General features: G+C 49.1%; 1 protein-coding gene across 1 annotated transcript; it reads left to right on the top strand.

The window, feature by feature from the left end:
- The first annotated feature begins 3 nt into the window (after window positions 1-3).
- On the top strand, window positions 4-25637 carry LOC119951021 (cysteine-rich, acidic integral membrane protein-like). The gene is made up of 10 exons (XM_038774055.1): window positions 4-9; window positions 453-606; window positions 2926-3081; window positions 4315-4467; window positions 6595-6750; window positions 20820-20975; window positions 21700-21855; window positions 23876-24028; window positions 24510-24662; window positions 25462-25637. Exons 1-10 carry the CDS (start codon window positions 4-6, stop codon window positions 25635-25637), a joined length of 1419 nt encoding a protein of 472 aa, XP_038629983.1.

Below are 25637 nucleotides of genomic sequence, written 5' to 3'. Positions count from 1 at the left end.
TGGATGACGGTAAGCATGGAAATAGCAGAGCATGGGGATAAGGAATAAAGTAACAAAGAAGAGAGGGCAAGAGAGAGACAATGAGATAGTTTGAAGCAGAATAAGAGAAAAAATGAAGCAGAATATGGCAGAAATTGACACTCAGCAAACAAGAGAGAGTTATAGCGACAGAGAGAGGGAGAGCGAGACACACTGACAAAAAGGAAAGAGAAACAGACAATGTGAGGGAGAGACAGAAGAATGCTTTGATCAAAACAAAATGTGACGTACTGATGAAGAGAGTGTGAAACAGTGCAGCACTCCTTCGATGTGGTCCTCTGACTGTGTGATACACTCTCAGTATTGTTCCTCAGACAGTGCAGCATTCCCTCAGTACTCTCTTTCCGACTGTAACCCCTGTTTTGCTGTGTGTAACTCCCTCCACCTTTAACTCACAACTTTTTCTCATGCAGATGAAGGAGATGAATGTCCCGACTCGCACCGAGCGAGGAGGATCTGTGCCAGCAACTCGAGTGAATCTTGTAATGATGATTGAAGACTGCAGTTCCTGGAAGCAGTGCTGTGATATCGGCTGTGGGAAGAAGTGTGTCTACTCTCGCTGGCACAGTAAGGACAATCCACAATAACTCACTGCACAACACAATTTAATTTTGACTGACAAAAAATAACAGAAGAGAGCTGCAGGATCTGTCCAAGGAAAAGGCCCCAGGATATAGACCCCTGTGTTACGACACAATACTAAGCTCCAGGACTCTGTGTGCGATTGTTAAGGACCTTGGGCGGGATTCTCCAGGATCGGCAGGGCGGGCAACTCCGGCGCGAAGGAGTGACATGAACCACTCCGGCGTCAGGCCGCCTCGAAGGTGCGGAATCCTCCGCACCTTTAGGGGCTAGGCCAGCACAGGAGTGGTTTGCGCCGTGCCGGCCGGCACGCAACAGGTTTGGCATCACGCCACCGGCGATGAATGGCCTCCGCCGGCCGGCGCGAGTTGGCGCATGCGTGGGAACGCCAGCGTATGCTGGCGTCATCCCAGCGCATGCGCAGGCTGGGTTCATCTCCACGTCGGCCATCGCTGAGACCACAGCAGCCTGACGCGGAGGAATAGAGTGTCCCCGCGGCACAGGCCCGTCCGTGGATCGGTGAGCCCCGATTGTGGGCCAGGCCACCATGGAGGCACCTTCGGGGCCAGATCCCCCGAGGACCCCGGAGGCCGTCCGCGCGGCCAGGGTTTCGCCGGAAAGTACCTCTTGTAATTTACGCCGGCGGGACCGGCCTAAAATGGGCAGCCACGCGGCCCATCGCGGGCCGGAGAAATCGCCAGGCGGGCCGCTGATAGCGGCTGCCGACCAGCGCGGCACGATTCCCGCCCCCACCAAATGCACGGGCACCAGAGAATTCGGCAGCCGGCGGGGGCAGGATTCATGCCGCCCCCCCAGCGATTCCCCGACCCGGTGGTGGTGCGGAGATTCCCCCCTTGTGTCTAATTGCTCACAAATTCCAGGGTTCCTGTGACTAATTGGTCACATGACCAGCGACTATGTGTCCTGATTGGGTCACATACCCCAGGGCCCTGGTGACCTGATAGAGGTCCACAAGATTATGAGGGGCATGGATAGAGTGGATGGGCAGGCACTGTTCCCAGGATGGAGGGTCAGGTACCAGGGTGCCTCCGTTAAAGTCCTTGTGACAAAGTTTAGAGGAGATGTGCGAGGCAGTTTGTTTCCGCAGAAAGTGGCGAGTAACTGGAACGCGTTGCCAGGGGAGGTTGTGGAAGAAGATGCATTAACGTCGTTCAAAAGGCATCTTGGCAAACACATGGATAGGGTGGGTATAGGAGGGATAGAGCACAAGGAAGTACTAAGGGTTTTTGGTATCATGACCAGTACAGGTTTGGAGGGCCGAAGGGCCTATTCCTGTGCTGTATTGTTCTTTGTTCTTGTCTGTCGCCTTGTGTTTGATTGGTGACATGATCCAGGGATATGTGTGTGAGTGGTCACATGTCTGTTGCCCTGTGCCTCATTGCTCACCTGATGAATTGTCCTAACGTGTCCTGTATCTGGTCACATGCTGCAGCCCCGTGAACTGATTGGTCAAGTGTTGTATTAGGCCAGAATTGTCCACCACCTCTCTCCACTTCACCCAAGGACACGCCTCAGTGGATATTGAGAATGGTTCACCCCATAATCCTCTACTCGCTGTCCTGCCATTTTGTCCAACATTTACCAACACAACTTAAGTTGCCTGGGTCCTGAATTCTGGAATTCCCTCCTTTTATAAAAAATATTTTTTTTCATAAATTTCGGGTGCCCAATTATTTATTTCCAATTAGGGGGCAATTTAGCGTGGCCAATCCTCCTAACCGGGACCATCTTTGGGTTTGTGGGGGTGATACCCATGCAGGACACGTGGAGAATGTGCAAACTCCACATGGACAGTGACCCTGGGCCGGGATTTGAACCTGAGTCCTCAGTGCCATAGGTGGCAGTGCTAACCGCTGTGACATGTGCGTCCCTGGAATTCCCTCATTAACTGCCTCTGCAGCTCTTTCCCTCCTTTAAGAAACTCCTTATAACTGAGGTTCTTTAACTAATCTTTTGGTCACCTCGCGCTAATATCTCCTCGATTATCGACACAAAGAAAAGCTGGATTGAACCTGAGCGGACAGCACACCAAGAGGCCATTCTGACCTTCATGTCTGTTCCAGGTCTTTGAAAGAATTGTCCAATTTGTCTCTCTCCTACTCTTCAGTATCTCAAAGACCTTGACATCCTTCCAAAAGTGGGCAACGGGCATTTGAACACAACCTTCCAGCTCACGCTGAAGCAGTGATTTATAAAATGTTTGAGGAGGAATCTTTAGCTTTTGTACTTTGTACCTGTGTTTATAAAGGGCCAGTTAATGATCTCTTCTGTCTTCCGATAAAGAAGAGAGCGATCAGTGTCCATCCAGCAGCTCACTGAGCAAAGTTTGCAGCTTGAAGCTCGGAGATGAATGTGAGGAAGATGCGGACTGTGACCATTGGCAGATGTGCTGCGATGCTGGCTGTGGAAAGAGATGTGTCTTCAAGTTCTTCAAAGGAGGTGAGGAATTCCACAGAGTGGATAATGAGGAGTCAGTACAGTGTGGGGGGAATGAGAATTCATGACAGTGTGGGGAAAGTGAGGAGCCATTACAGTGTGGGGGGAGTGAGGAGTCATTGCAGTTTGGGGAAAGTGAGGACTCATTACAGTACGGGGGAATAAGGTGTCATTACAGTGTGGGGGAGGTGAGAATTCATTTACAGTGTGGGTGAGTGAGGGTTCATTACAGTCTGGGGGGTGTGAGGCGTCATTACAGTGTGGGAGAACTGAGGATTGATTAGAGTGTGTGGGGGAGTGAGGATTCATCACTTGCCAGTTGTTATACTCGATGCCCCATCAATGAAGGCAAGCATTCCGTAAGCTTTCTTGACTACCTTGTCCACTTGTGTTGCCACTTTCAAGATCTGTGGTACTGTACACCCAGATCTTTCTTTCTCCCACAAAAATGCATTTCCCCATATTTGTCCGGATTAAACTCCATTTGCCACATCTCTGCCCAAGTGACCAAGCTATCTGGGTGTGACCATGTGACCAGTCAGACACAGTGAGTTCAGTGTGGGGGGGTAGTGAGTATTCATGATTGGGGGGAGTAAGGAATAATTCAGTGCGGGGGAGATTGAAGAATCATTTCTGTGTGGTGGGAGTGAGGAGTCGCTCCAGTGTGGGTGAGTGAGGCGTCATTACAGTGTGGGGGAGATTGAGAATTTATTACAGTGTGGGGAGAATGAGAATTCATCAGTGTGTGGGGGATGTTAGGAGTCATTATAGTATGGAGGGACTGAGAATTCATTACAGTGTGGGGTGACTGAGAATTCATTACAGTGTGGAGGGAGTGAGAATTCATTAGTGTGTGTGGAAGTCAGGAGTCATTACAGTGTGAGGGAGTGATGAGTCATTGCAGTGTGGTGGGTGTGATAATTCATTATAGCGTGGGGGGAGTGAAATTGATTAGTGTGTGGGTAAGTCAGGAGTCATTACAGTGTGGGGGTAGTGAGGGGTATGGGGGGAGTGAGGAGTCATTGCAGTGCGGTGGAACTGAGAATTCATTACAGTGTGGGGGGAAATCTGTTGTCATTACACTGTAGAAGGAGCTTTACTCTGTATCTTTCCCTTTGCTGGAGCTTTCCTGGGAATATTTGAATGTTACAATTGAGATTCACTCTATATACCTGCAGAAAAGGTACCTGAGATTTGATACATATTTAAACCAATCTGCTTGTTGTTTCCTAACAGAGAATGGCAGCTGCCCGGCTCCCAGCCGTCTGCAACCCATGTGTGATGTAAATTATGGAAAAGATTGTGAGGATAATGATGACTGTGATTTGTGGTTAACGTGCTGCGATGCTGGCTGTGGGAAAAGATGTGTGCATCGCGCTTTCGGAGACGGTAAGAGGGACAAACTGTCCCAGCAACCTCATATTGAATAATTCCAGTTCATACATAGGGGGAGATGGTGACATAACGGTAACGTCGCTGTACTCGTAATCCAGAGACCCAGAAGAATGCTCAGGGAAAATGGGTTTTAATCCCTCCATGGCAACTGGTGGAATTTGAATTGAATTCATAAATCTGGAATCTAAAACTATGATATAACTATCATTGATTACATAAAAACACATCCAATTCACTAACGCCCCTCAGAGAGGGAAATCTGCCATCCTTACCTGGTCTGGCCTCCATGCAATCCATAGTAATGTGGTTGAGTATTGAGGAGAATTGCACACCACTGGCGTGATTGTATATCTGTGTAGATGCAATACAACTGAGCAAGCACTAGAGGGAGCACAGGAGAGATATAAATACACACGAACAGGAAGTCAGGACACACTTCACAGGAACGGGAGCTGGTAGCAAGACAGATTAGCAGCACGGTTGTAACATTAAGTTAAGCACTAAAGAGAGAACGAACTCACAATAAAACATATACTTCAACTTTAAGACAACAAGTTTTCTTAAGACACAAGGAACAACACAACCACCACCTTCTCAGGGCAATTAGGGATCGGCAAGTAATGCCAACAACCAATTCAAGAATAAAGATTTCTTCAATTCCCAGCTGGAGCTGCTCAGTTCAGTTTGGATCCTGGAGCTTTCTCATTCGATCAGATCATGGCTGATCTCATTGTGGCCTCAGCTTCACTTTGCTGTCTACCCCGCCCATACCCTTTGACTCGACCTTGAATACATTCAATGACCCAGCCTGTGTTGCTTTCTGGAGAAGTAATTCTACAGCCTCACACCCCACACAGAGAATGAAATTATCCTGATCGCCAGTCGTCAAGTCATAGTCTTTCCCCATGAGGAGGAAACATCATCCCAGCATCCACCCTGACAGGCCCCATCAGGATTTTTCAATAAGATCATCTCTCATTCTTCTGAATCCAATGGAGACAGACCCAAACTGCTCAACCTTTCTTCATAAGCTAATCCTCCCTCCATCCCAGGAATCAGTCAAGCCAGCCCTCTCTGAATGGCTCTGAATATAATTTAAGTAATTCCTTAAGTACGGAGACCAAAATCATGCACAGTACTCCAGATGTGGTCTCATTGCAACCTGTACAACTGGAGCAAAACTTCACTCATTTTAAATTGATTCCTCTGGAAATAAAAGACAATGTTCCATTTGTCTGGCATTTCCTCAAATTTAGAATCATCATCCTTGTTTTCAAATCCCTCCTTGGACTGTCGCCCTCTCTCCCTGTCCCTGGAATCTCTAACATTCTTGGTATTTTAGTTGTTGATTTGCAAAACTTGCCTCTCATTGCATTCTCATTTTTAAAGCAGAGAAGAGTAACAGGGAATGTCCAGAACTTTCCACGACGCAACACATCTGTGACAATGGGGAGGCGGAGAAGTGTGAGAGAGACGAGGATTGCACAGGCTGGAAGAAGTGCTGTCAAGTCGGAGATTGTGGGAAACGATGTGTCTACACCTTCCACAAGAAGGGTGAGAACAATACTGGGAGGATCTGTAAAAGAGTAGAGTTTGTGAGAGGGGAGAGGGTGACTTAGAGGGGACAGGGTAAGTGAGAGAAGATGGAGTTGAGCAGGACAGTGATAGTGTGAATGCGGAGAGTGGACAGGGCACATGGAAAAGGGGAGATGGAATTTGGGAGAGGGTAGATGACGTGTGAGAGAGGGCACATGATAGAGGGAAGAGGGCAGGTGAGACAGTGGGGAGTGTGCCGGAACAAGCAGAGAACTCGTGAGAGAGGACGCATGAGAGAGGATAGTTGCATGAGAGAGTTGGAAAAATGGTTGATATAGACTCAGTCGTTGAGTACATTCATGACTGAGATGGATTGATGTTTGGACTCTGAATGGAATCAAGTGAAATATAGAGGAGGCAGGATTATTGGAGTTAAGCTTTTCATTCAGTTATGAATCTTATTGAATGGCGGAGCAGATAGGAGGGGCCGAATGGCCTCTTCCTCCTCCTATTCCTTATGTTGCGACCATTGTCTCTCTCCAGAATCAGTTAAATTTGACACCCAAAATGTTCTTGTGTCTACAGAGGAGGTCTTTGAATGCCCAGCAGAATCGCGACTCACTCCCATTTGTCAGATGAAACTGGGAAATCGATGTTCCAGCGATGATGATTGTGATATTTGGCAGAGCTGTTGTGAGGCTGGATGTGGGAACAGATGTGTGATGAAGCTCAAGTTTGAAGGTAAGGAATATGGACTGTCCAAGTCTCACCTGCCTGGTTCTCTTACCTCCAGACTCGAGATTTACACTGTATGTAACCCTATGCTGTCCTGTGTTGGGAGTCTTTGATGATGTTAAGACACCCTGGGATAGTGCATGGTGAATTAGAGCACTATGCCTAATACTGCACCTTCTGGAGAGAGAGAGAGCAATCACACAGGCATTCTGGAGAGATCGACATATAGAGAGAGAGAGAGAGAGGGATAGAACTCACAACAGCATTTCTAGAGAGAGAGAGGCAGACGGCTGTTAGACTCGAAAAAGTAAACCAGGATCAAGCATTGAATACTGTTCATCGGCTTTTTACACTCTTCGCCTGTACCTCCCTGTGGTAAACCACTGTATTGTATTGCACTGTATTGTTACATGTCTCGGCTTGTCCCTGCTGGCTCCGCCTGTGGCTCCTCCCATCGGGCTCATGTATAAAGGTGGCTGGTCTCCGCCTCTGATCCAGTTCGGATCAGAGGCCAGGAGGCTTTCTGTTTCGTGCATTAAAGCCTCAGTTACGTTCACCACTCGTCATGTGTTCATTGATGGCATATCAATTTAATACACTAAACATCTAAGATGAATTCATCACTCAAGCCTGATCGCATGGAGCTAGACCCACAGGCAGTCAACACTGCTGCAACATTCGAGAACTGGCTAAGCTGCTTCGAAGCGTACCTCGGATCCTTCACCGAAGACTTCACTGACCTCCAAAAGAAGCAGATCCTCCACGCAAGGGTGAGCCCGCAAGTCTTTCTTCTCATCAGGGACGCCCCCTCGTATACGGAGGCGATAATGCTGCTGAAGGCACACGATGTTAAGTCTGTGAACGAGGTGTGTGCTAGACACCTTCTTGCCAAGAGACGACAACGCCCTGGGGAGTCACCAGCAGAATTCCTGCGTGCCTTGCGGGTACTCTGCCGGAACTGTGATGCCAGGCGGTATCGGCTACCCAACACGCGGAGCTGTTGGTTAGGGACGCCTATGTCGCAGGCATGAAATCAAACTACATCCGCCAGTGATTGCTAGAAGGGAGTACGCTCAGCATCCCAGAGACAGTGCAACTCTCAAACCCACTGGAGGGGGGCTACCAGAACATGGAGGCCTACACCTCCGACCTCGCGGCCCCCTCATGGACCTCATGCGCGCCGCCATCATCCGACCCGCGTGTGGTGCAAACCTGTGCCGCGCTGCAGCCCGCCAATGCCAGACGTCCGAAGTGCTACTTTTGCGGCCAGGGTAATCATCCCGGACAACGCTGCCCTGCACGGAACGCAACTTGCAACAGGTGTGGGAAGAAGGGACACTTTGCGAAAGCCTGCGAGGCCCGATATCTCTCCTTAGAGCTTCTAGGCCCAGCAACGCTGCCTGCTGCCTGTCGGGGCTGCCCCCATCTGCCACGTCACCCGCCATGTGTGACCCATGGGTGACGCCATCTTCGATTTCAGCCGCCACATGCAACCCACGGGGGCTGCCATCTTTAACGCCATTTTGTACTTCACCCGCCACTCGCGACCCATGGGGCCCGCCCTCCCCTCGCCATCTGTAGCCTCGCGAGCCTTAAGGTCGCCCCACCCTCGCTCTTTGCTAACCTCACCCGTACTGTAAGCCTGTCGCTACTAGGAGCAGGCGATACAGTGCCAGGGATAGGACCTTTATAAGGTCGAATGTCCGGCGGCTCCTACGAGACGGGGTCATTGAGGCGAGTAACAGCCCCTGGAGAGCCCAAGTGCTGGTCGTCAAGACTGGGGAGAAGCACCGGTTGGTCATCGACTACAATCACACCATCAACCGGTACACACAGCTCGATGAGTATCCCCTCCCCCGCATATCTGACATGGTCAACCAGATTGCGCAGTATCGAGTCTTCTCCACAGTTGACTTGAAGTCCGCATACCACCAGCTCCCTCTCCGGCCGGAGGACCGCCAATACACGGCCTTCGAGACAGATGGTCGCCACTGTATTGTACTGTATTGTTACATGTCTCAGCTTGTCCCTGCTGGCTCCGCCTGTGGCTCCTCCCATCGGGCTCATGTATAAAGGTGGCTGGTCTCCGCCTCTGATCCAGTTCGGATCAGAGACCAGGAGGCTTTCAGTTTGAGTATTAAAGCCTCAGTTACATTAACCACTCGTCGTGTGTTCATTGATGGCATATCGCTCCCGTGTGTACCATACCTCCCATACCTCCACCATTCGGTATCCTTGTTTTCCACCAATAAATATTTGATGACATTATCATCCTGAATGTTTAGGAAGTCGCCTCTTGTGACTTTAGAATTGATAACAGGTAACGTTGTTGCACGTTTTACTTGAGTGTATTACGCGTTTATTGGAGTGTATTAACACGCCTCCGTTTAAAGGCCGTGTGCTTAACACTACTACAGCTCTGTGTATGTAATTTCTGCTCGGAGTCGCCAGGTGCCGTATTTAGACACCTCACAAGTATATCAAGGTCAGGTTCAAAGTAATAAAACTACACACCGTTTAGTAAGTTCAAACGATTGATATTTATTATACAAATATAATAAATATGCATGCATACGCTAAAGACTAATACTTATTTCTACTATTAAACGACTAAATACTTATCTAAGTAGGAACCAGCAAGGTCAGGGGACAAGGCCTTTGTTCCTTTCTGGACTGCACCTTCTGTTCTCTAATAGTCGGCTAGAGTATAGGCAGTGCCGGGGTCACGTAGCGAGCGTCGTTTTGGCACTTACTGAACGATGGCTGGTGCTCAACGGCCGGTGATGAAAGACAGGATCCGGAGGCTGGAGGCGGAGCCAGAGCAAAAACAGCAGATCTGGGCCGGAGTCAACAGCAAGCCGGAGCAACAACAGCAGATCTGGGCCGGAGTCAACAGCGGGGCCGGAGCAAAACAGATCTGGGCCGGAGTCAACAGCAAGCCGGAGCAACAACAGACAGAACCATGTGCGGGGTCTACCTTTATAGGTCCCCCAATGTCCGTGCCTCTTCGGGGCGGGCCTTTACCTGCCATGTATCGATTTGGCCATTTCCCAATCGATATCTTACAAATCCCCCAATCTGAGGGTCTCTTCTCGATGGGTGGGGCGGTCTCTTTGTTGCTTTGTGATGGATACTTCTGGTGCCGGTTCGTCTGGGCGTCCACTCAAAGTATCCATTCAAACCCAAATGTTGCTATTGTGTGGGCCCAGATCTGGATCACCTCATTACTATGCAAAGCGTTGTTGCCATATACACCTTTGGTTGAGATCTTGCACCTAGCCATAAACTGGTTTTGTACGTGCAGAATGCTAATTAGCCTTCTGCAGACTGCTTGTTCTGCTAAGGCTGTTTTCTCCCTGCAGCCTTAGCAGTTCTCCATTTTGGTAGCCCAGTGTCCATCGTAGGTGGCTACATTCCCTCCTTGTGATCCTCACAATAAAATTGTGAAGGATCACCTATGCACGTTGCTTCGAGTGCTTCTGGGTGCCCTCTTTGTGTTCCCTGACCTCAGCAAGTTCCTGGGCGTCTACTCTGTCCTTGACTATGGGAAGAAAAATTTTTTATCTGACATTTCTACTTGGCGCTATGTCAAAGGGGACATGCATTACCAAAACCGGGAACCTCTACCTATCACAACTATTATCCTTATCCTTACTTTAAACATTTTATTACAGTCTAAAAAACCTTATCCATTCACACCACATTACATATCGCTTCCTGACTCGGCAGTCGAGTTCAGGACAATATAATACATGGGTATCCTTTATTAACATAGTGCTTTATTCATTGAGGGGCTGGGGGGATTGGTGGAAACCGAAAATAGGGGATTGAACTCCATAAACGGTTGAGGGGCAGGAACAGGAGGCTCTCCTTTTCCACTTCCTCAACCTGAGGGTCTGTACGATTATGCAGAGGATTGCAATCACTAGGAGTGATTCAATCACGTATGACATGGAGTACCATGTCATAAATTTTGTGCACCAGGTCTGAACTTCACTGATCAGAGCTGAGCACGGGGAAGTTGGTGTGAGGGAAACATTGACGGTGGGGGTTGTGGGGGAAACGTGACTCGCTTCCACACATACAAATATAACATTTAACAGTAATAGGTAGGTTTCCATCATGGTCTTCTCTTCGTTCTCTTTCTCTTCCTCCTGTATGGCCGATCCTTGCTGTGAACCCTCTTTCGTCCTTCGAAAGCTATGGGATCAAGCACAGTATCTGTCAATACACAGTTTAATATCCGTACTTGTTAGTGTACCTGTCCTCTAATTCCAATTGACCCATTAAAATGACTGGCCAAGTCACACCCTGTGACTCCCCTCATTTTTTTTTTTCAAAAGCGAATTTTAGGAACAGAATACACCTAACAACTTTTCTCCTGCGAGCCGTCTTGCAGGCTTTGCTAATTTACCATCCGAATGTTCCTGGATGTAAATAGCATGTGGGATGGCGGCCTAAGGGCTACCTAACGAAAAATGAAAACAAATTTGAAACAAAAGGTCGAATGGGTTGCGTATGGGCCGCTACGGGTAAGAATTGAATGGGATCCCCGGGTAAGGCGTGCTGTGCCGTACCCGAGCTTGGCTGACCAAAGTGGGTTCTCAGACAGGGCGGGTCCTCAGTGCCGTTTGTCCACTGCCTGAGTAACCTGGATTAAACGGGCAAGAATGTGTTTACCGTGGGTTTGCAGCCTCTATTCACCGAATAGAGGGGCACCTAAAAACAAGGGAGGAGCCAAGATGCTCCTTTTGAAAGTTGAGCTGGGCTTCAGATATTTCAGGCGATAAGGTGAGCTGGTCACAATCTTTTCAGCTGAAAAGATCTGTAAGCAAACCCTTGGATTGGGAACTAAAGTTCTCAGAAGTTTCTGCGGACAAGCTAAAGTGCGTGCGAGGTGGTCACAAGCTTTTCAGCTGAAAAGAAGGTGTCCAACCTCCAACTGAACCATGAACATTCAATACAAACAAACATAGACTGACAAACAAAACATACGTGCAGGTTCCATCAGAAAGGAGATCGCTTCCCCCAAGCGGTTCCTATTTTACATCATCTGGACACCTCACTTTTTCTCTGCCTCTGCGAACAGGGTCACAAAGGGGTTGCCGTATCGGGATTCAGACACCGTGTCGTCCTGCTCTCCCGGATCCCACACCCTCGTGTGGATCAGGCATTCAATTTTGTAATTGTGTGACCGGGGGTCACTTTCGTCATTGCGGACAAGTCTGTATGAATTGTCCCTGTGCCAAAGTGTTGGGTCTAAACTTGAATGGACATTGTCGGGGTAGTCGGGGTCGGGTGGTGGGTCTGGATATTTGATATAGGTGACTTCCATGGGGTCACTGGAGTCGGGGTTATAGTCGCTGCAGTGTGGGCTGTAGTGTTGTGTGCTGTGGCTGTCCTCAGAGTCAGTGTCAGTATCGCTGTCTCTGCTGCGGCAGCTTGTGGGCGTTTCGGGGCGTGGTCTGGTGTGGTCAGTGGGCGGAGTCATGGGCGAGTCCGATGAAGAACTGGTCTGTGAGGGGGATGGTGGAAACGTGTCTCTAGTGGGCGGAGCGAGGTGTTCTGCTGCGTCTAGCAGGACATGGTGTGCATGGTTAGACTGTGTTCCATATGCCTTTAGCTGGTTAATATGGAACCACGCGGTCCTTTCCATTGGGGTATTTATCCTGTAAACTGAGGGGCTAATTTTGTCCGAAATTGAATACGGGCCGGAATATTTTGGTGCCAAAAAACTGCTGAGGTTATATACAGATAGCATTACCTGTTGCCCAACCTGGAATTCTGTGGGGTGTACGGTCTTATTAAAGCATGCTGTGCTTTGTCAACGCCGTTTCCTAGTTGAACTGCGGCTGCGATCTGTGCAGACCTCACAGTCTCAACTAGGTCTTTAACAGCTTTCTCATGGGTGAGGGCCGTCACTTCGGGGCTAGTCATGTCCAGTCCTAAAAGGAATTCTGTACCTTTCATAGGGCGTCCGGTCATGAGTGTGTGTGGTGTGAATCCTGTGGAAGTTGAAACTGTATTTCTGATAAACATGAGTGCAAATGGGAGCACTGAATCCCATGTTGAGTTGTTCTCTTGAACCATTTTTCTAAGTGTGGATTTTAGGGTCCGATTCATGCGCGCTACAATCCCGCTGGACTGTGGGTGATACGCAATATGAAAATTTTGTTTGATGCCGAATATGGTCAGGACGTTCTTCATGACACGTCCTGTGAAGTGAGATCCCTGGTCCGAATCTATACTTCTAGGTAAACCCCATCTCGTGAAGATGTGGTGGGTCAGGATCTTTGCAGCTGTCTTAGCTGTATTCGTTCTTGAGGGGAATGCCTCTACCCATTTGGTAAAGGTATCGATTACCACCAGAACGTATTTATAGCCATTCCTACAAGGGGGCAATGGTCCTATAAAGTCGATCTGGAGGTTTGTCCAGGGGCCATTAACTGGTCGAGTATGCCGAAGCTGTGCCTTTTTAGAATACCTTTCCGGGTTATTCTGGGTGCAAATAAGGCAATTCTCGATGTAATGGGTTACATCGGTCCTTAGGTTAGGCCACCAACAGAGCTGCCTGAGGTGCCTCGTGGTCGTGTCGATCCCTTGATGTCCATGCCCGTCATGGAACAAGGCAATCATTTGATTTCTGTCCTGCTGCGGGACCACATAAAGCTGGTCCTTGATGATCACACCCTCATGTGTGGTCAGAGCGTGTCTAAACTTATCAAACTGAGGCACAAAGTTGCCTTTAAAAATCTCCCTGAGATCCTCATCCTGCTTCTGTGCTTCAGCTAAATCCTTGATGTCCGTCTGTGAGACTTGAACTGCGCTCACAGGGGCGCTAGCTGGTGCGCTAGCTGGGGGTGTCCACAAGTGTCCTCGCCTGGAACCTGCTTTAGCCAGTGTGTCAGCTTTTACATTCCATGGGGGGATGACCTCTGGTGGCTTCTAACTTTTATAATGCCGAAGGTTCTGTCCTTCGCTTTATCTAAAATGTGGCGGAGTAAAGGGGCTGATGGAAGGGGTTTCCCGTCTGCGGAGACAGAACCTCGTGTCCTCCACAGGGGTAGAAAATCTGTTAGACTGTTGCAGACATATAGACTGTCCGAATATATGTCCGCCGGGCTGGGGAAAGAATCGGGGTGGTCCACTATATAAGCTATGGCCGCGAGCTCTGCTGCCTGCGCGCCTAAGTGACCTGGCAATTTTAAAGCTATTTCTTCGAGTGCGCGACCCTGCGCGTCCTCGACATAGATGCCGCATCCCGTGATACGCTCACCATCTAAAACCGTGGATGAACCGTCCACGTATATCCTTAGTGGGCCACACGTGTCTGTGTGTGGGGGCTTTGTCTTGGGTTCCCTATCTTCCTGGGGGTGTCTTCGCTATGAAGGGTCCTGTGTTGTGTCGGGGTGCTACAATTTCACATTCATGGGGCTGTCCTGGATATTGGAGGTTGTCGGCTTAAAATGTGTGTGTCCGGGTCCGTTTTACCGTAATGTCGCGTCCTTGTAAGAGTAGTGTCCACCTAGCTGCCCTAATCTGGCTAACTGAACCGTCCTTCAGTCGACCGTCTAGGAGTAACTGTGTGGGGGTGTGCTCGGTCAAAATGGTGATGGGGTTGAGTACGGTGATGTAGGAGAAGTATTGCACTGCCCAGAAAACTGCAAGGAGGTGCCTCTCGCAGGCTGAAAATCCTTGTTCCACTGGGTCTAAAAGTCGGGAGGCATAAGCCACTGGTCTTAGCTGCTCGTGCCGTTCCTGAAGTAACACGGCCGAGAGGGTCAGATCTGTGCTCGCTTCCTCTATTGCATAGGGGGAAAGGTGGTCTGGGACTTGCAGCGTGGGTGCTGCGCTAAGGGCTTTCTTTAACTCCTCCACAGCCTCTGTATGCTGCGGAAGCCATTCCCAGGGGGCTCCTTTCTTAAGGAGGTCTGAGAGTGGGGCTGCCTTTGTCGCGAATCCTTCGATGTGGTTCCGACAATAACCAACCAGTCCTAAGAACGACCGGAGGGCTGAAACATTCGGGGGAAGGGGCAATTTGACAATCGAATCAATTCTTTGAATTCGATCTCGCGTCTGCCGTGTGTGATGACTGTACCCAAATACATCACTTTATTTTCCAAAATCTGGGCCTTTCTTGGGTTAACTTTACATCCAATCTTGGTTAAAAGTTCCAGGAGCTCGGCCAGAAGCGTAATGTGCTCTGCCTTTGTGTCTGTCTGCAGTAGTAGGTCGTCCACATACTGTACCAGACATTCGGGGCGGGAAAATTTTTCTAAACCATTCGCCAGCTGTCGGTGGAAAATGGAGGGGAAATTGTGGAATCCTTGTGGAAGGCATGTCCACGTATACTGTTGTGCTTTGAAAGTGAAGGCAAATTTGTACTGGCACGCCTTTGCCAATGGGATTGACCAGAAGCCGTTGCTAATGTCCAATACCGTGAAGAATTTGGAGTTGAGTCCCTGTTTGAGCATGGTCTCGGGACTTGTTGCTACCGTGGGGGCTACTGCTGGGGTTACTTTATTGAGCTCCCGATAATCGATGGTCAGACGCCATGATCCGTCGGGCTTTCTCACTGGCCAAATAGGGGCATTATTGGTGGAGGCTACTGTTCTAAGTACCCCTTGCTCCAATAAGCTACCTATTACCTTCTCTATTTCTCCCTCTGCTTCTAGGGGAAATCTGTATTGTTTCTGTGGTCGGGGGTCAGGTCCTGTAACGTGAATTTGTCCAGTCATTCTGCCACAGTCGTGCCGGTGACTGGCAAATGCTGTCCTGTGTCTGTGTAATACTGCCTTTACTTGTCTGTCCGTGTTTAGTGCAGTCAGGTCAAATGAATAGTCGCCTACTGCGCTAATTCGATTAGCGTACTTCCTACTGTGAGAGTAGCGGGTGCTCTGTCTGATCTCGCCATTCGCCAGACACACTGGTTAACTGGGTCGAACGACAGGCTATGGGCATTCATAAAATCTATCCCCAGTATGTGTTCTGCTGTCCGGGGAAGATTTACTGGAACGACGGGGTGTTTGGTGGAAAAGGTCCCTAGCTGGATTGCTACGGGTGCTGTAATGTGTCCCTGCTGCGAGTGTCCTGTGAAACTGCTAAGTGTGATGGTGGAGGTGGTCGGCCACGTGTCTGCCTGTGCCGTGGTGGTGGAATTAATCGTGGTGCGGGACCCTCCTGTGTCCCAAAGTAACTCTATGGGCTTCCCTCTAACCTTAGCTGTGACTACCGGTCTTCCGGATTGATCCCAAAGAGTGTCACAGACCCAAGTGGGGGAGCCCGAACACCGCCAGTTCGTCCCGTCCACATTGGTCTGTCCTGACTGTATCCCTATACTATGGATTGGTTTGGCTTTATTCCTATTCAGAGTGCCTGTCTGCTGGCCTCTCTGTGATCTTTGGGGTGCATTACATTCCTTAGCCCAATGTCCTAACTGGCCACAGTTGTAGCATTCAAGCGACTTCTGTGGGGGGCTGTTCTTTCCTTCATTTACCCATGCGGGGTTTTGGTGCGCTCTCACTGCCTGAATGTCCGCTGCAGCCTGAGCTTCTTCTGGGGATTTCACTTTGCCTCTGCCCTGAACTGATTGCTCCCAAGCGCGGGACAATCTTTTCAGGACCCACTTCTCATTATGGGCCTCTTCTGAGGGGTCATAACTGTTGCAAGCACTCTGTCCTGCATCTGTGGCATGGGAAATTATGGTGCGCGTCCATTTAACCATGTTTTCACGGTTCAAATGGGCTCTATTTAAATCGCCGAAAACTGCGTTAAAATGGATCTACAGCCTTCTTGCAAATGCTGTGGGGTGCTCGGTTTTCTTTTGTCGGCACTTGTTAAGTCCTTCGACTGGGTCACCTCGGTTATACCCTATGGCATCTAAAATGGAGGTGTGCATTTCCTCTAGGGTGCCTCCGCCAACGTTCTGTGGGTCGGGGAGGGCTGCTACAACCGATTGGTCTAAGCTCAGAACCGTGAGCTTAACCTGCTCTCTCTCGTCCAGGCCGTACATGGTTGCCTGTTGCTTTACTTTTGCGAAAAATTGGTGGGGGTCTGCGGTGGGGAGAAACGGAGTGATCTTCTCACACGCATCCCTGAGTTGGGTTACAGTTAAGGGGGTGGTGTAGGTAATATCGGGTGCGCCTTCTGTGGTCGCTTTCCTTTGGGTGGTGACTGGATTCATTGGTGCGGTAACTATCTGATCTGTGGGGGGTTGGGGTGCTTGTCTTTTCTGCTGCGCTGCTGCGCACATGTTCCCTGAACATAACGCTGCGCTGTCTCGCTTAATTCCTTCCAGTCTGGGGCATTCTCCTCATCTAACTGCGTTCCAAAGGTGCTTTGGAACCCATTTTGCACTGAAAGCAGCGATTGCAGCTCCGCAATCTGCTTCCTGCATTTTGCATGGTCTACTGTACTCTGTCTTTGTTCTGTGGTGGCAGCATGGAGTGCTCTTAAAGCTGCCTTTAGGTCAGAGCATTGCCTCTGCAAAGCCTCTACCTGCTTCTCTGATTCTTCTCTTATCAGGACGGCACGTTGCACGTCCTGATAGGCCTTTTCGTACTGGGTCTGGGAACTGCTGAGATGGGCTAGACAAGACTGATGTGCCCTCTTGGCATCATCCACCTCTCTACCTTTCTCTGCCAACTTCCCTCTAAGTTCCATATTCTCTTTCTCGATGTCCCTGACATCCACTTTACTCATCTGATTTCTCTCTTCTAATTCTGCCCGGAGCGTCTGAACGACCTCCTCTGTGCCTCGCAATTGTGCCAAACAGGACACGATTGCCATCGGCTTGCGTGCTTTACTAAGGTTTTTCTTATGAATTTGAGAGAGGTTCTCCCACCAAGTATGTCCTATACTTCCAGGACCTGTCTCCTCATTCATACAGAACTCTTTCCAAAGGGGCCATCCCTTTCCTTGCAGATACTTGCGGAGTTCCCACACGGGACACTGACTTACTCGGCTACTGCTGGTCGCTGCGACCACAAACCGTTCTGGATTCATGAGGCGTTCCAGTGCCTGCATGGCCATTTTCTCTGACTCACTTTAATTTGGAACAGGGGGTGTTGAGGTTATGTTTCACGAAACGGGTAAGGCTTACGCTATGTTCCGTTCACAAAACTCCCGAAAGTTTGTCGCTACAAAAATGCTTTCAGGTTTTCCTTACGACCCTGTTAGTACGCATGCACTAAACACACTTCCGAATTACGTTTATTCGTTTGAACACCTTGATTACTTGTGATTTCTTTTCTTTTCTTTACTTGGATTTCGGATTCAGATTTCAGGGTCCTCGACGGAGTGGGGGTGCCACTTGTAACCGCGTCCCGTCAGGAGTCGCCACTAAATGTTGCACGTTTTACTTGAGTGTATTACGCGTTTATTGGAGTGTATTAACACGCCTCCGTTTAAAGGCCGTATGCTTAACACTACTACAGCTCTGTGTATGTAATTTCTGCTCGGAGTCGCCAGGTGCCGTATTTAGACACCTCACAAGTATATCAAGGTCAGGTTCAAAGTAATAAAACTATACACTGATTAGTAAGTTCAAACGATTGATATTTATTATACAAATATAATAAATACGCATGCATACGCTAAAGACTAATACTTATTTCTACTATTAAACGACTAAATACTTATCTAAGTAGGAACCAGCAAGGTCAGGGGACAAGGCCTTTGTTCCTTTCTGGACTGCACCTTCTGTTCTCTAATAATCGGCTAGAGTATAGGCAATGCTGGGGACACGTAGCGAGCGTCGTTTTGGCACTTACTGAACGATGGCTGGTGCTCAACGGCCGGTGATGAAAGACAGGATCTGGAGGCTGGAGTCGGAGTCAGAAGCGGAGCCGGAGCAAAAACAGCAGATCTGGGCCGGAGTCAACAGCGGGGCCGGAGCAAAACAGATCTGGGCCGGAGTCAACAGCAAGCCGGAGCAACAACAGACAGAACCATGTGCGGGGTCTACCTTTATAGGTCCCCCAATGTCCGTGCCTCTTCGGGGCGGGCCTTTACCTGCCATGTATCGATTGGGCCATTTCCCAATCGATATCTTACAAATCCCCCAATCTGAGGGTCTCTTCTCGATGGGTGGGGCGGTCTCTATGGTGCTTTGTGATGGATACTTCTGGTGCCGTTTCGTCTGGGCGTCCACTCAAAGTATCCATTCAAACCCAAATGTTGCAATTGTGTGGGCCCAGATCTGGATCACCTCATTACTATGCAAAGCGTTGTTGCCATTTACACCTTTGGTTGAGAACTTGCACCTAGCCATAAACTGGTTTTGTACGTGCAGAATGCTAATTAGCCTTCTGCAGACTGCTTGTCCTGCTAAGGCTGTTTTCTCCCTGCAGCCTTAGCAGTTCTCCATTTTGGTAGCCCAGTGTCCATCTTAGGTGGCTACAACGTCTCCAGGAATTAGCCAACCTAAGACACCTTCATCCAACAGAGGATGGATTAATGGCTGCCACCCTCCCTATAACAGGCTGGCACCAGTAGCCTGTATTCCTGTGCTTATCAGTTAGCTCACTATGAGGCTCCAGCCAGTTTCACAGCAGCCTTGAAAGCTGCACTAGGCCTTTTTACTTTGAAGACAACAGATGACTTCAAAGACGATAGTGTTTCTAGTGCAATGTCTTTATTGAGCTGAGTGTTACATGGCTGTCACGAGAAAGGAGATAAGCCAGCGGAGAAGGCCTCTGTAGGGTGCTCTTTCAGTGGGTCGGTTCAGACTCGATGGGCCGAATGGCCTCCTTCTGCACTGTAGGGATTCTATGATTTTATATTACTGGTATAAAAAATTATACTTGCGTTTATATAGAGTGAGTATAATACAGATACATGGCCACAATATAGAGTGAATACACAAGGTAAGTGTGTAACAACAGTCCCAGTTTAAAATGTGACATTCTAAAGCAGTCTCATTATCTTTCAGTTAATATATAGTATTGGATAATAATGATCTAAAAAAGTGTACCATTCCAAAGTGCTCACATGCTGTTACAAAGTCTGATTAAAGTAACAGTTTGTTTGTATCCATTGTAAGATAGGCTAGCATGCAATGGGCATCTGTGATTCTGTTCCGCGCCCCCGATTGCACCTGCATGCACAATTATTTCAGTTATTGCAAGTGTGAGTGGGGTTTAGGTATTCCAGATCTGAAGGGACTATCTTACAAGCCTATATCAGGCTCAGCCACCAAAAGACGGAAATCAGTTTCTCTGTTAAGAGTCCGAGTAGCTCTCACGAGGGGAGGTTACATTTCTTTGTCTCAAACAGTTAACAGGATTTCAGTTACTTTCTAATGCTCAATGTTCGGACACGTCACACATGACAAAACCCCCTACCTCTGTCGGTCGTGGATCCATGTCATTGAAGACTTCCTAAATAAGTGTTGGGATCGAAGAGAAGGTTACATCTAAAGATCTCCAAATACAAATGGTGTCTACGTATTTGTGTGATGTTCAAAATGGAGTCAGTTCTGTTCTGACCAAGCCAAAATGGAGAAAACCTGGATTCCGAATCCTCAACGGTTCACATTAGCTTTTCTGGAGAGAGATAGACGAGTCTTGCTTCCATGCTGTCAAAATCAAAAGTGAAACCTTGGGACTCTGAAAAACATTCCAGTGGGATAGGGTCAAATCACCACCTGTTACCAGGCAGAACCCAGCCATTTCATTCAATTCATTAGCCACCAGCCAATCACTCAATCTAACACAGTACTGTCGCTGTCCTGGGACTGTTTGATCAGGACATTGCAGTGGTCGCTTTACTCTGTGTCTAGCCCGTACTGCACTTGTCTTCGGTGTCATTGATGGGACAGTGTAGAGGTTTCTTTATTCTATATCTAACCCCGTGCTATGACTGTCCTGTATGTGTTTGATGTGGACAGGAGAGGCATCTTTACTCTGTATTTTACCCTGTAATTTCCTTGTCCTGGGAGTGTTTGTTGGGAACAGTCAAGATGGAGCTTTACTCTGTATCTAACCCCGTGCTCTGGTTGTGGGTCATAGAGCATTGAATGGTGTCTGTTGGTCAGGAGTATCAGTGAGTGATGTCAATCTGTGTCTTCCCTACAGGTCACGGAGGGACATGTCCACATTCATCCAGACTGCATTACGTGTGCAAGATGAACTTCACTGCTCCCTGTGAGAATGATGATTCCTGTGGTCACTGGGCATCATGCTGTAAGACGGAGTGTGGGCCGAGATGTGTGCCAGAGTGCCTGGCAAAAAGTAAGTGCGCATGCAAGAGATGGAGAATGGTAAACTGGGTCGTCACGTAGAACAAAATCAGGGGTTATTCATCAGCCTCAATGCACTCATTGGAGGCTGCAGTGTCAGCCTCGTACCTCCGTGATAGGAGGCTGTGTGGGAGGTGTGTCGCCCAGTCAATGGAGGGCACGATTGGTTTGCCTTTGTTAAAAGAGGCTGAGGAGCAAAAGCATGGGTCCAATTGAAGTCTGATGTGTTAGAGAGTCCTTTACGTAGTCCAATGGTTCACTGATTAACATCTAGGCAAATCAGAGTGTGAGTCACATATTCTCGGCTGTGTTGAAACGGGCTGGGACTGTCAGACCGTGAGCACATTATCCAGGCACACAATCCCTGGTTGCCAGTAATGAGGGCAGTACGGAGGAAATGCTGGGGTACAGGGAAGGGTGTTGGCAGGGTGGGGTAGAACCAACTGGACTGCTCTTGTGGAGGGTCAGAATGAGCCCGATGGGCCAAGTGGTCTCCTTCTGTGCTGGGACCATTCCATGATTCAGACAGAACTGGGCCGTAACCTCGAGGGCTGAATGTGGGATCTTGCTGTGCATGAATTACTCATCACATTTCCCAGATTGTAACATTGCCACACTTTGAAGAAAAGTGAACCATTGACCAAAGAGCGTTTTGAAATGTCCCTGATGTGGGGAAAGAGACAGGATCAATGTGAATTCCTCTTTTGCTCTTTCAGAACCAACGGACCAGTGCCCCACTGAGGACAGACTTTCCATCTTCTGCCAGATGAGCACCGGAGATTCATGTGAAGAGAACAAGGATTGTGATGCTTTCCACACTTGTTGTGATGCCGACTGCGGCAAGAAATGTATCCCCAAGTGTTTCACAGGAGGTGAGAGAATCGTCCCCACCCACTGTACACTGACCCCCGTCCCGTCAACATAGGTTAGAGTATTGAGTGAATTAACCCGGGTTTCTGCTCCTGCTCTCTTTCCAATAACACCTGGGTTAGGGAGGGGGGTGAATCATTCAGTGTTCCTGCTCCTGATCCCTGTCTCGTTACCCTGGATTAGTGAGCGGAGTAAATCAGCCCGGGTTCCTGCTCCTGATCCCTATCCAATAACACCTGGGTTCGGGAGGGGGTGAATCATTCCGTGCTCCTGCTCCTGATCCCTGTCCAGTGACCCCCTCAGTTAGGGAGGTGGAGTGAATCAGCCTGGGCCCCTGCTCCTGAATGCTGCCCAGTGTCCCCTGTGTTTGGGCGAGGTGTGAGTCAGCCCATGTTCCTGCTTTAATCCCAGTCTAATGATCCCTGGGTTTGGGAGGGGGTGAATCATACCAGATTCCTGCTCCTGCTCCCTGTCCATTGAGTCTAATGTGTGGTATCAGATTGAACAAGACAGATTTCAGCTTCTGACTGTGATGAATGTATGAAATTAATATATATATGATATGATATGTGCTGACGCAGTAATGATTTCAAGAGTCTGGGGTAGGGTCTATGTATATGTGCTGCAGGAACATGTTTTCAAAGTCCTGAGAAAAATAAAGACAGACACTGTGGCTGCAGAAGGTGCAAATAAGATGTCATAAAAGCGAGATCATTGTTATTTCAGTTGCTGCTTTTTTTAACAAAGAAACGACTGATGGGTTTTTGTTATGATTTCAGGGCCATAGATCATTTGATATAGTGTGTATAAACTTAAGCAATTAAGTCATGCAAGTTGGGTGAGATTGAAATGATGTGGTCCTGGAGGATCCAGGTCTGTACCAGGTGTCTAACAGTCAGTTTTTTGAATTGTGTTAAAGAAAGCTGTGAGCTGAACAACAGTTTCTGCAGATGGTTGTTGGAGATTCAGCATTAATCTGACTGGATCTCTCTCTCTCTCCCTCGCTCTCCCTTGCGCTCTCCCTCGGGCTCTCCCTCGCGCTCTCTCTCCCGCTCTCTCACTTTCCTTCCCGCAAGGGATTGAGACCGGCGCCGGTTCCCCGATTCTCTGGGCCCCGAAAAGCAGCGTACTCGGTGAATACGTGTGCCACATATCACGTACCTGCAGCCATTGCTGGAGGCCCACCCAGCCATTCTCCGCAGCCAACCGGACGAAGTGCCGATGGCGTGGATCTAACATGGTCCTGCTGTCGAGATACTAACGTTGCGCCCTGGTCGTGTGCGGACTGATCGGGGGGGGGGGGGGGCGGGGGCGGGGGCGGGGGGGGCGGGGGGCGGGGGCGGGGGGGGGGGGTGCTTCTCGGTGGCTGGGCAAATTTTGGGCGGGTGATCTGTGTCGGGCGAGCGGCCGATCAGAGCCAGTATGTTTAGGGTCTGAGTCCACTCTGGAGCACGGCACGGCCGCTAGAGACCACCGCAGTGCTCATGCACAGCATCTGAGCCGGAAGTGTGGGGGCCCAAATCTGCAGAAAAAGCTGCCAGTTTCACGCTGGTTTGCTGCTCCCCATCGCCCCCCCCCCCCTGCGGGGCGAGGAATATGTGGACCTTCACACCAGTTGTTCTGATGTGAAAACTCACCATTTTTACAACGGCGTGGGGGCATGGTCCCCAAAACAGAGAATCCAGCCCCGCATCCCTGTTTTTGCATGGAATCACTCTTGGAGCTAAATATCTTTCCTTTACGTGTTACAAATTAAAAATAACAAATTGGGATTTCTGTCTGGTATCCGAGAAAATGTTGGGGTCTGGTCCGGAGTTTGTAATACCACAATCAGATATTTTGTGTGACTGTTAGTCTGCCTCAGGAGATCAGAGTGACCAAAGATCTGGGACAGGAAGTGTGTTAGGTTCACTGGAGAAAGCGGACACAGAGCAGGATCTAGTTCCCAGTGCTCTTGGGGTTGGGAGGGTCCCACACTGATGAGATGGTTGTGGTGTGATTTTGTCTCCTCTTATATTTCAGTGAATGGAACATGCCCAGTCTCCAGGAGACTCACAATGATGTGTGACATGACACTAGGAAATGATTGCAGCAACGACACCCAATGTGACATCTGGCAGATGTGCTGCAAAACCAGCTGTGGGGCGAAATGTGTCCCAACATTCATCAACAAATGTGAGCATCAGTTACAGAGCAGCAGACACGCTCTCATGGGGGAATCCCACACAGACTGAGCAGGAAGGGCCGAGATTCAATGTGACAGTGAACATGGAGCTTCACTGTGTATCAAAGCCTGCTGTATTCCACCCCGGGGAGTGTTTAATGGGAACTGTGTAGATGGAGCTTTACTCTGTATCTAACACCATGCTGTAAATGTCCTGCGCATGTTTGGGGGGCACAGTGTTGAGGGAGCTTTACTCTGGATCGAACACCGTGCTGTCCTGGGAGTGTTTGGTGGGGACAGTGTAGAGAGATCTTTACTCTGGATCTTTGATGGGGACAGAGTGGAGGGAGCTTTACTTTGTCTAACCCCATGTTGTACCTTTGCTGGGAGTGCATGATTGGGTACTGTTGACCTTAATTTACTCTGTGATTGAGCTTTTGAGATTTTTATGTCCTCTGAAATTTGACTGATGTTGATTTTTACGTTATTTAGTTTCGCCAAAGAAATGTCCAGAAGTTTCCAAAGTGTCGTCTCTCTGCAAGAAAAATGTGACTCAGTCTTGTGAGGATGATGACGATTGTCGTGCTTATCAACAGTGCTGTGACATTGGATGTGGCAAGAAATGTCTCTACTCATTCACACAAGGTGAGCCCGGGTCTGAGAGAGTGACTGTGACATTAAACTGGGGGAATGAGGCAACAACCACATGGCGATAGATTCCAATAGACCCAAGACTGGTAGGGAGGAGTCCATTGGTCCCGAGGCTGCAGAGGGCAGAGACTGATGGACACGAGACTGCAGAGGACAGAGACTGGTGGACACTAGACTGCAGAGGACAGAGTTGATGGACACTGGACGGCAGAGGACAGAGACTGATGGAGCACAGAGACTGCAGAGGACAGAGCTGATGGACACTGGACGCAGAGACAGAGACTGATAAACCCTAGCCAGTAAGGGGCAGAGCTGCTGTTTCCATTGAACTCCTACAGAGCAGATGGAGGCCATGCGGCCCATCGTGTTTTCAATGGCTCTCCCGAAGAGAGCACTGCACAGACGCCCACACCTCGCCCTATCCCCGGACCCTGTGCATTGCTTCCAGGTAATGTGAAGTCAGCTGTTGCTAACCTCTGTGCCACTGTGCTGCCTCAGGCGTGACTATGATGGTTTCACAGTTCAGTATGAAAGACGCTGGGGCTCTGAAGACCGGTGTCTGTTTTTCAGTTGCCAGATGAGCTTCAGAGGTTCAGGAAGAGAAGAATTGGAAAACACAAGATGTCTTGGGTTCATGACCCAGGGGTGTCTGGGAAAACTTGGACCATTAATCCAATGCCTATCAGAGAAACTCCGAAGCACTGAAAACACTGAGAGAATTCCTATGGGGAATCCTGCCCCACTATTCCCTCCTGTACAGACTGACCCTTATATCCAATTGTTGTCCTTGTAGGTGACAAACCGGGAGCGTGCTTCAGCCCCAGTCAACTGAGCTATGTGTGTAATTCGACGATGGGGAAGGCCTGTAGCAGTGAGAGTGACTGTGGCAAATTTCAGACGTGCTGCTTTACTCCTTGTGGGACCAGGTGTGTCTACAGCTTTTCCAGAGGAGGTGAGTCACGTGGCTGA

Source organism: Scyliorhinus canicula, chromosome 16, assembly GCF_902713615.1.
Source record: "Scyliorhinus canicula chromosome 16, sScyCan1.1, whole genome shotgun sequence".
NCBI classification, from domain to species: Eukaryota; Metazoa; Chordata; class Chondrichthyes; order Carcharhiniformes; family Scyliorhinidae; genus Scyliorhinus; species Scyliorhinus canicula.
Note: the sequence above shows the minus strand (reverse complement) of the source record. Positions and strands in the feature narration are given on the sequence as shown.

What these genes read in the sequence shown, in the direction of transcription:
- LOC119951021 (XM_038774055.1), top strand. An exon ending in GCCAGAGTGCCTGGCAAAAA is followed by an intron (nt 20,976 to 21,699) that starts GTAAGTGCGCAT and finishes TTGCTCTTTCAG; the next exon opens with AACCAACGGACCAGTGCCCC. An exon ending in CCCAACATTCATCAACAAAT is followed by an intron (nt 24,029 to 24,509) that starts GTGAGCATCAGT and finishes TACGTTATTTAG; the next exon opens with TTTCGCCAAAGAAATGTCCA.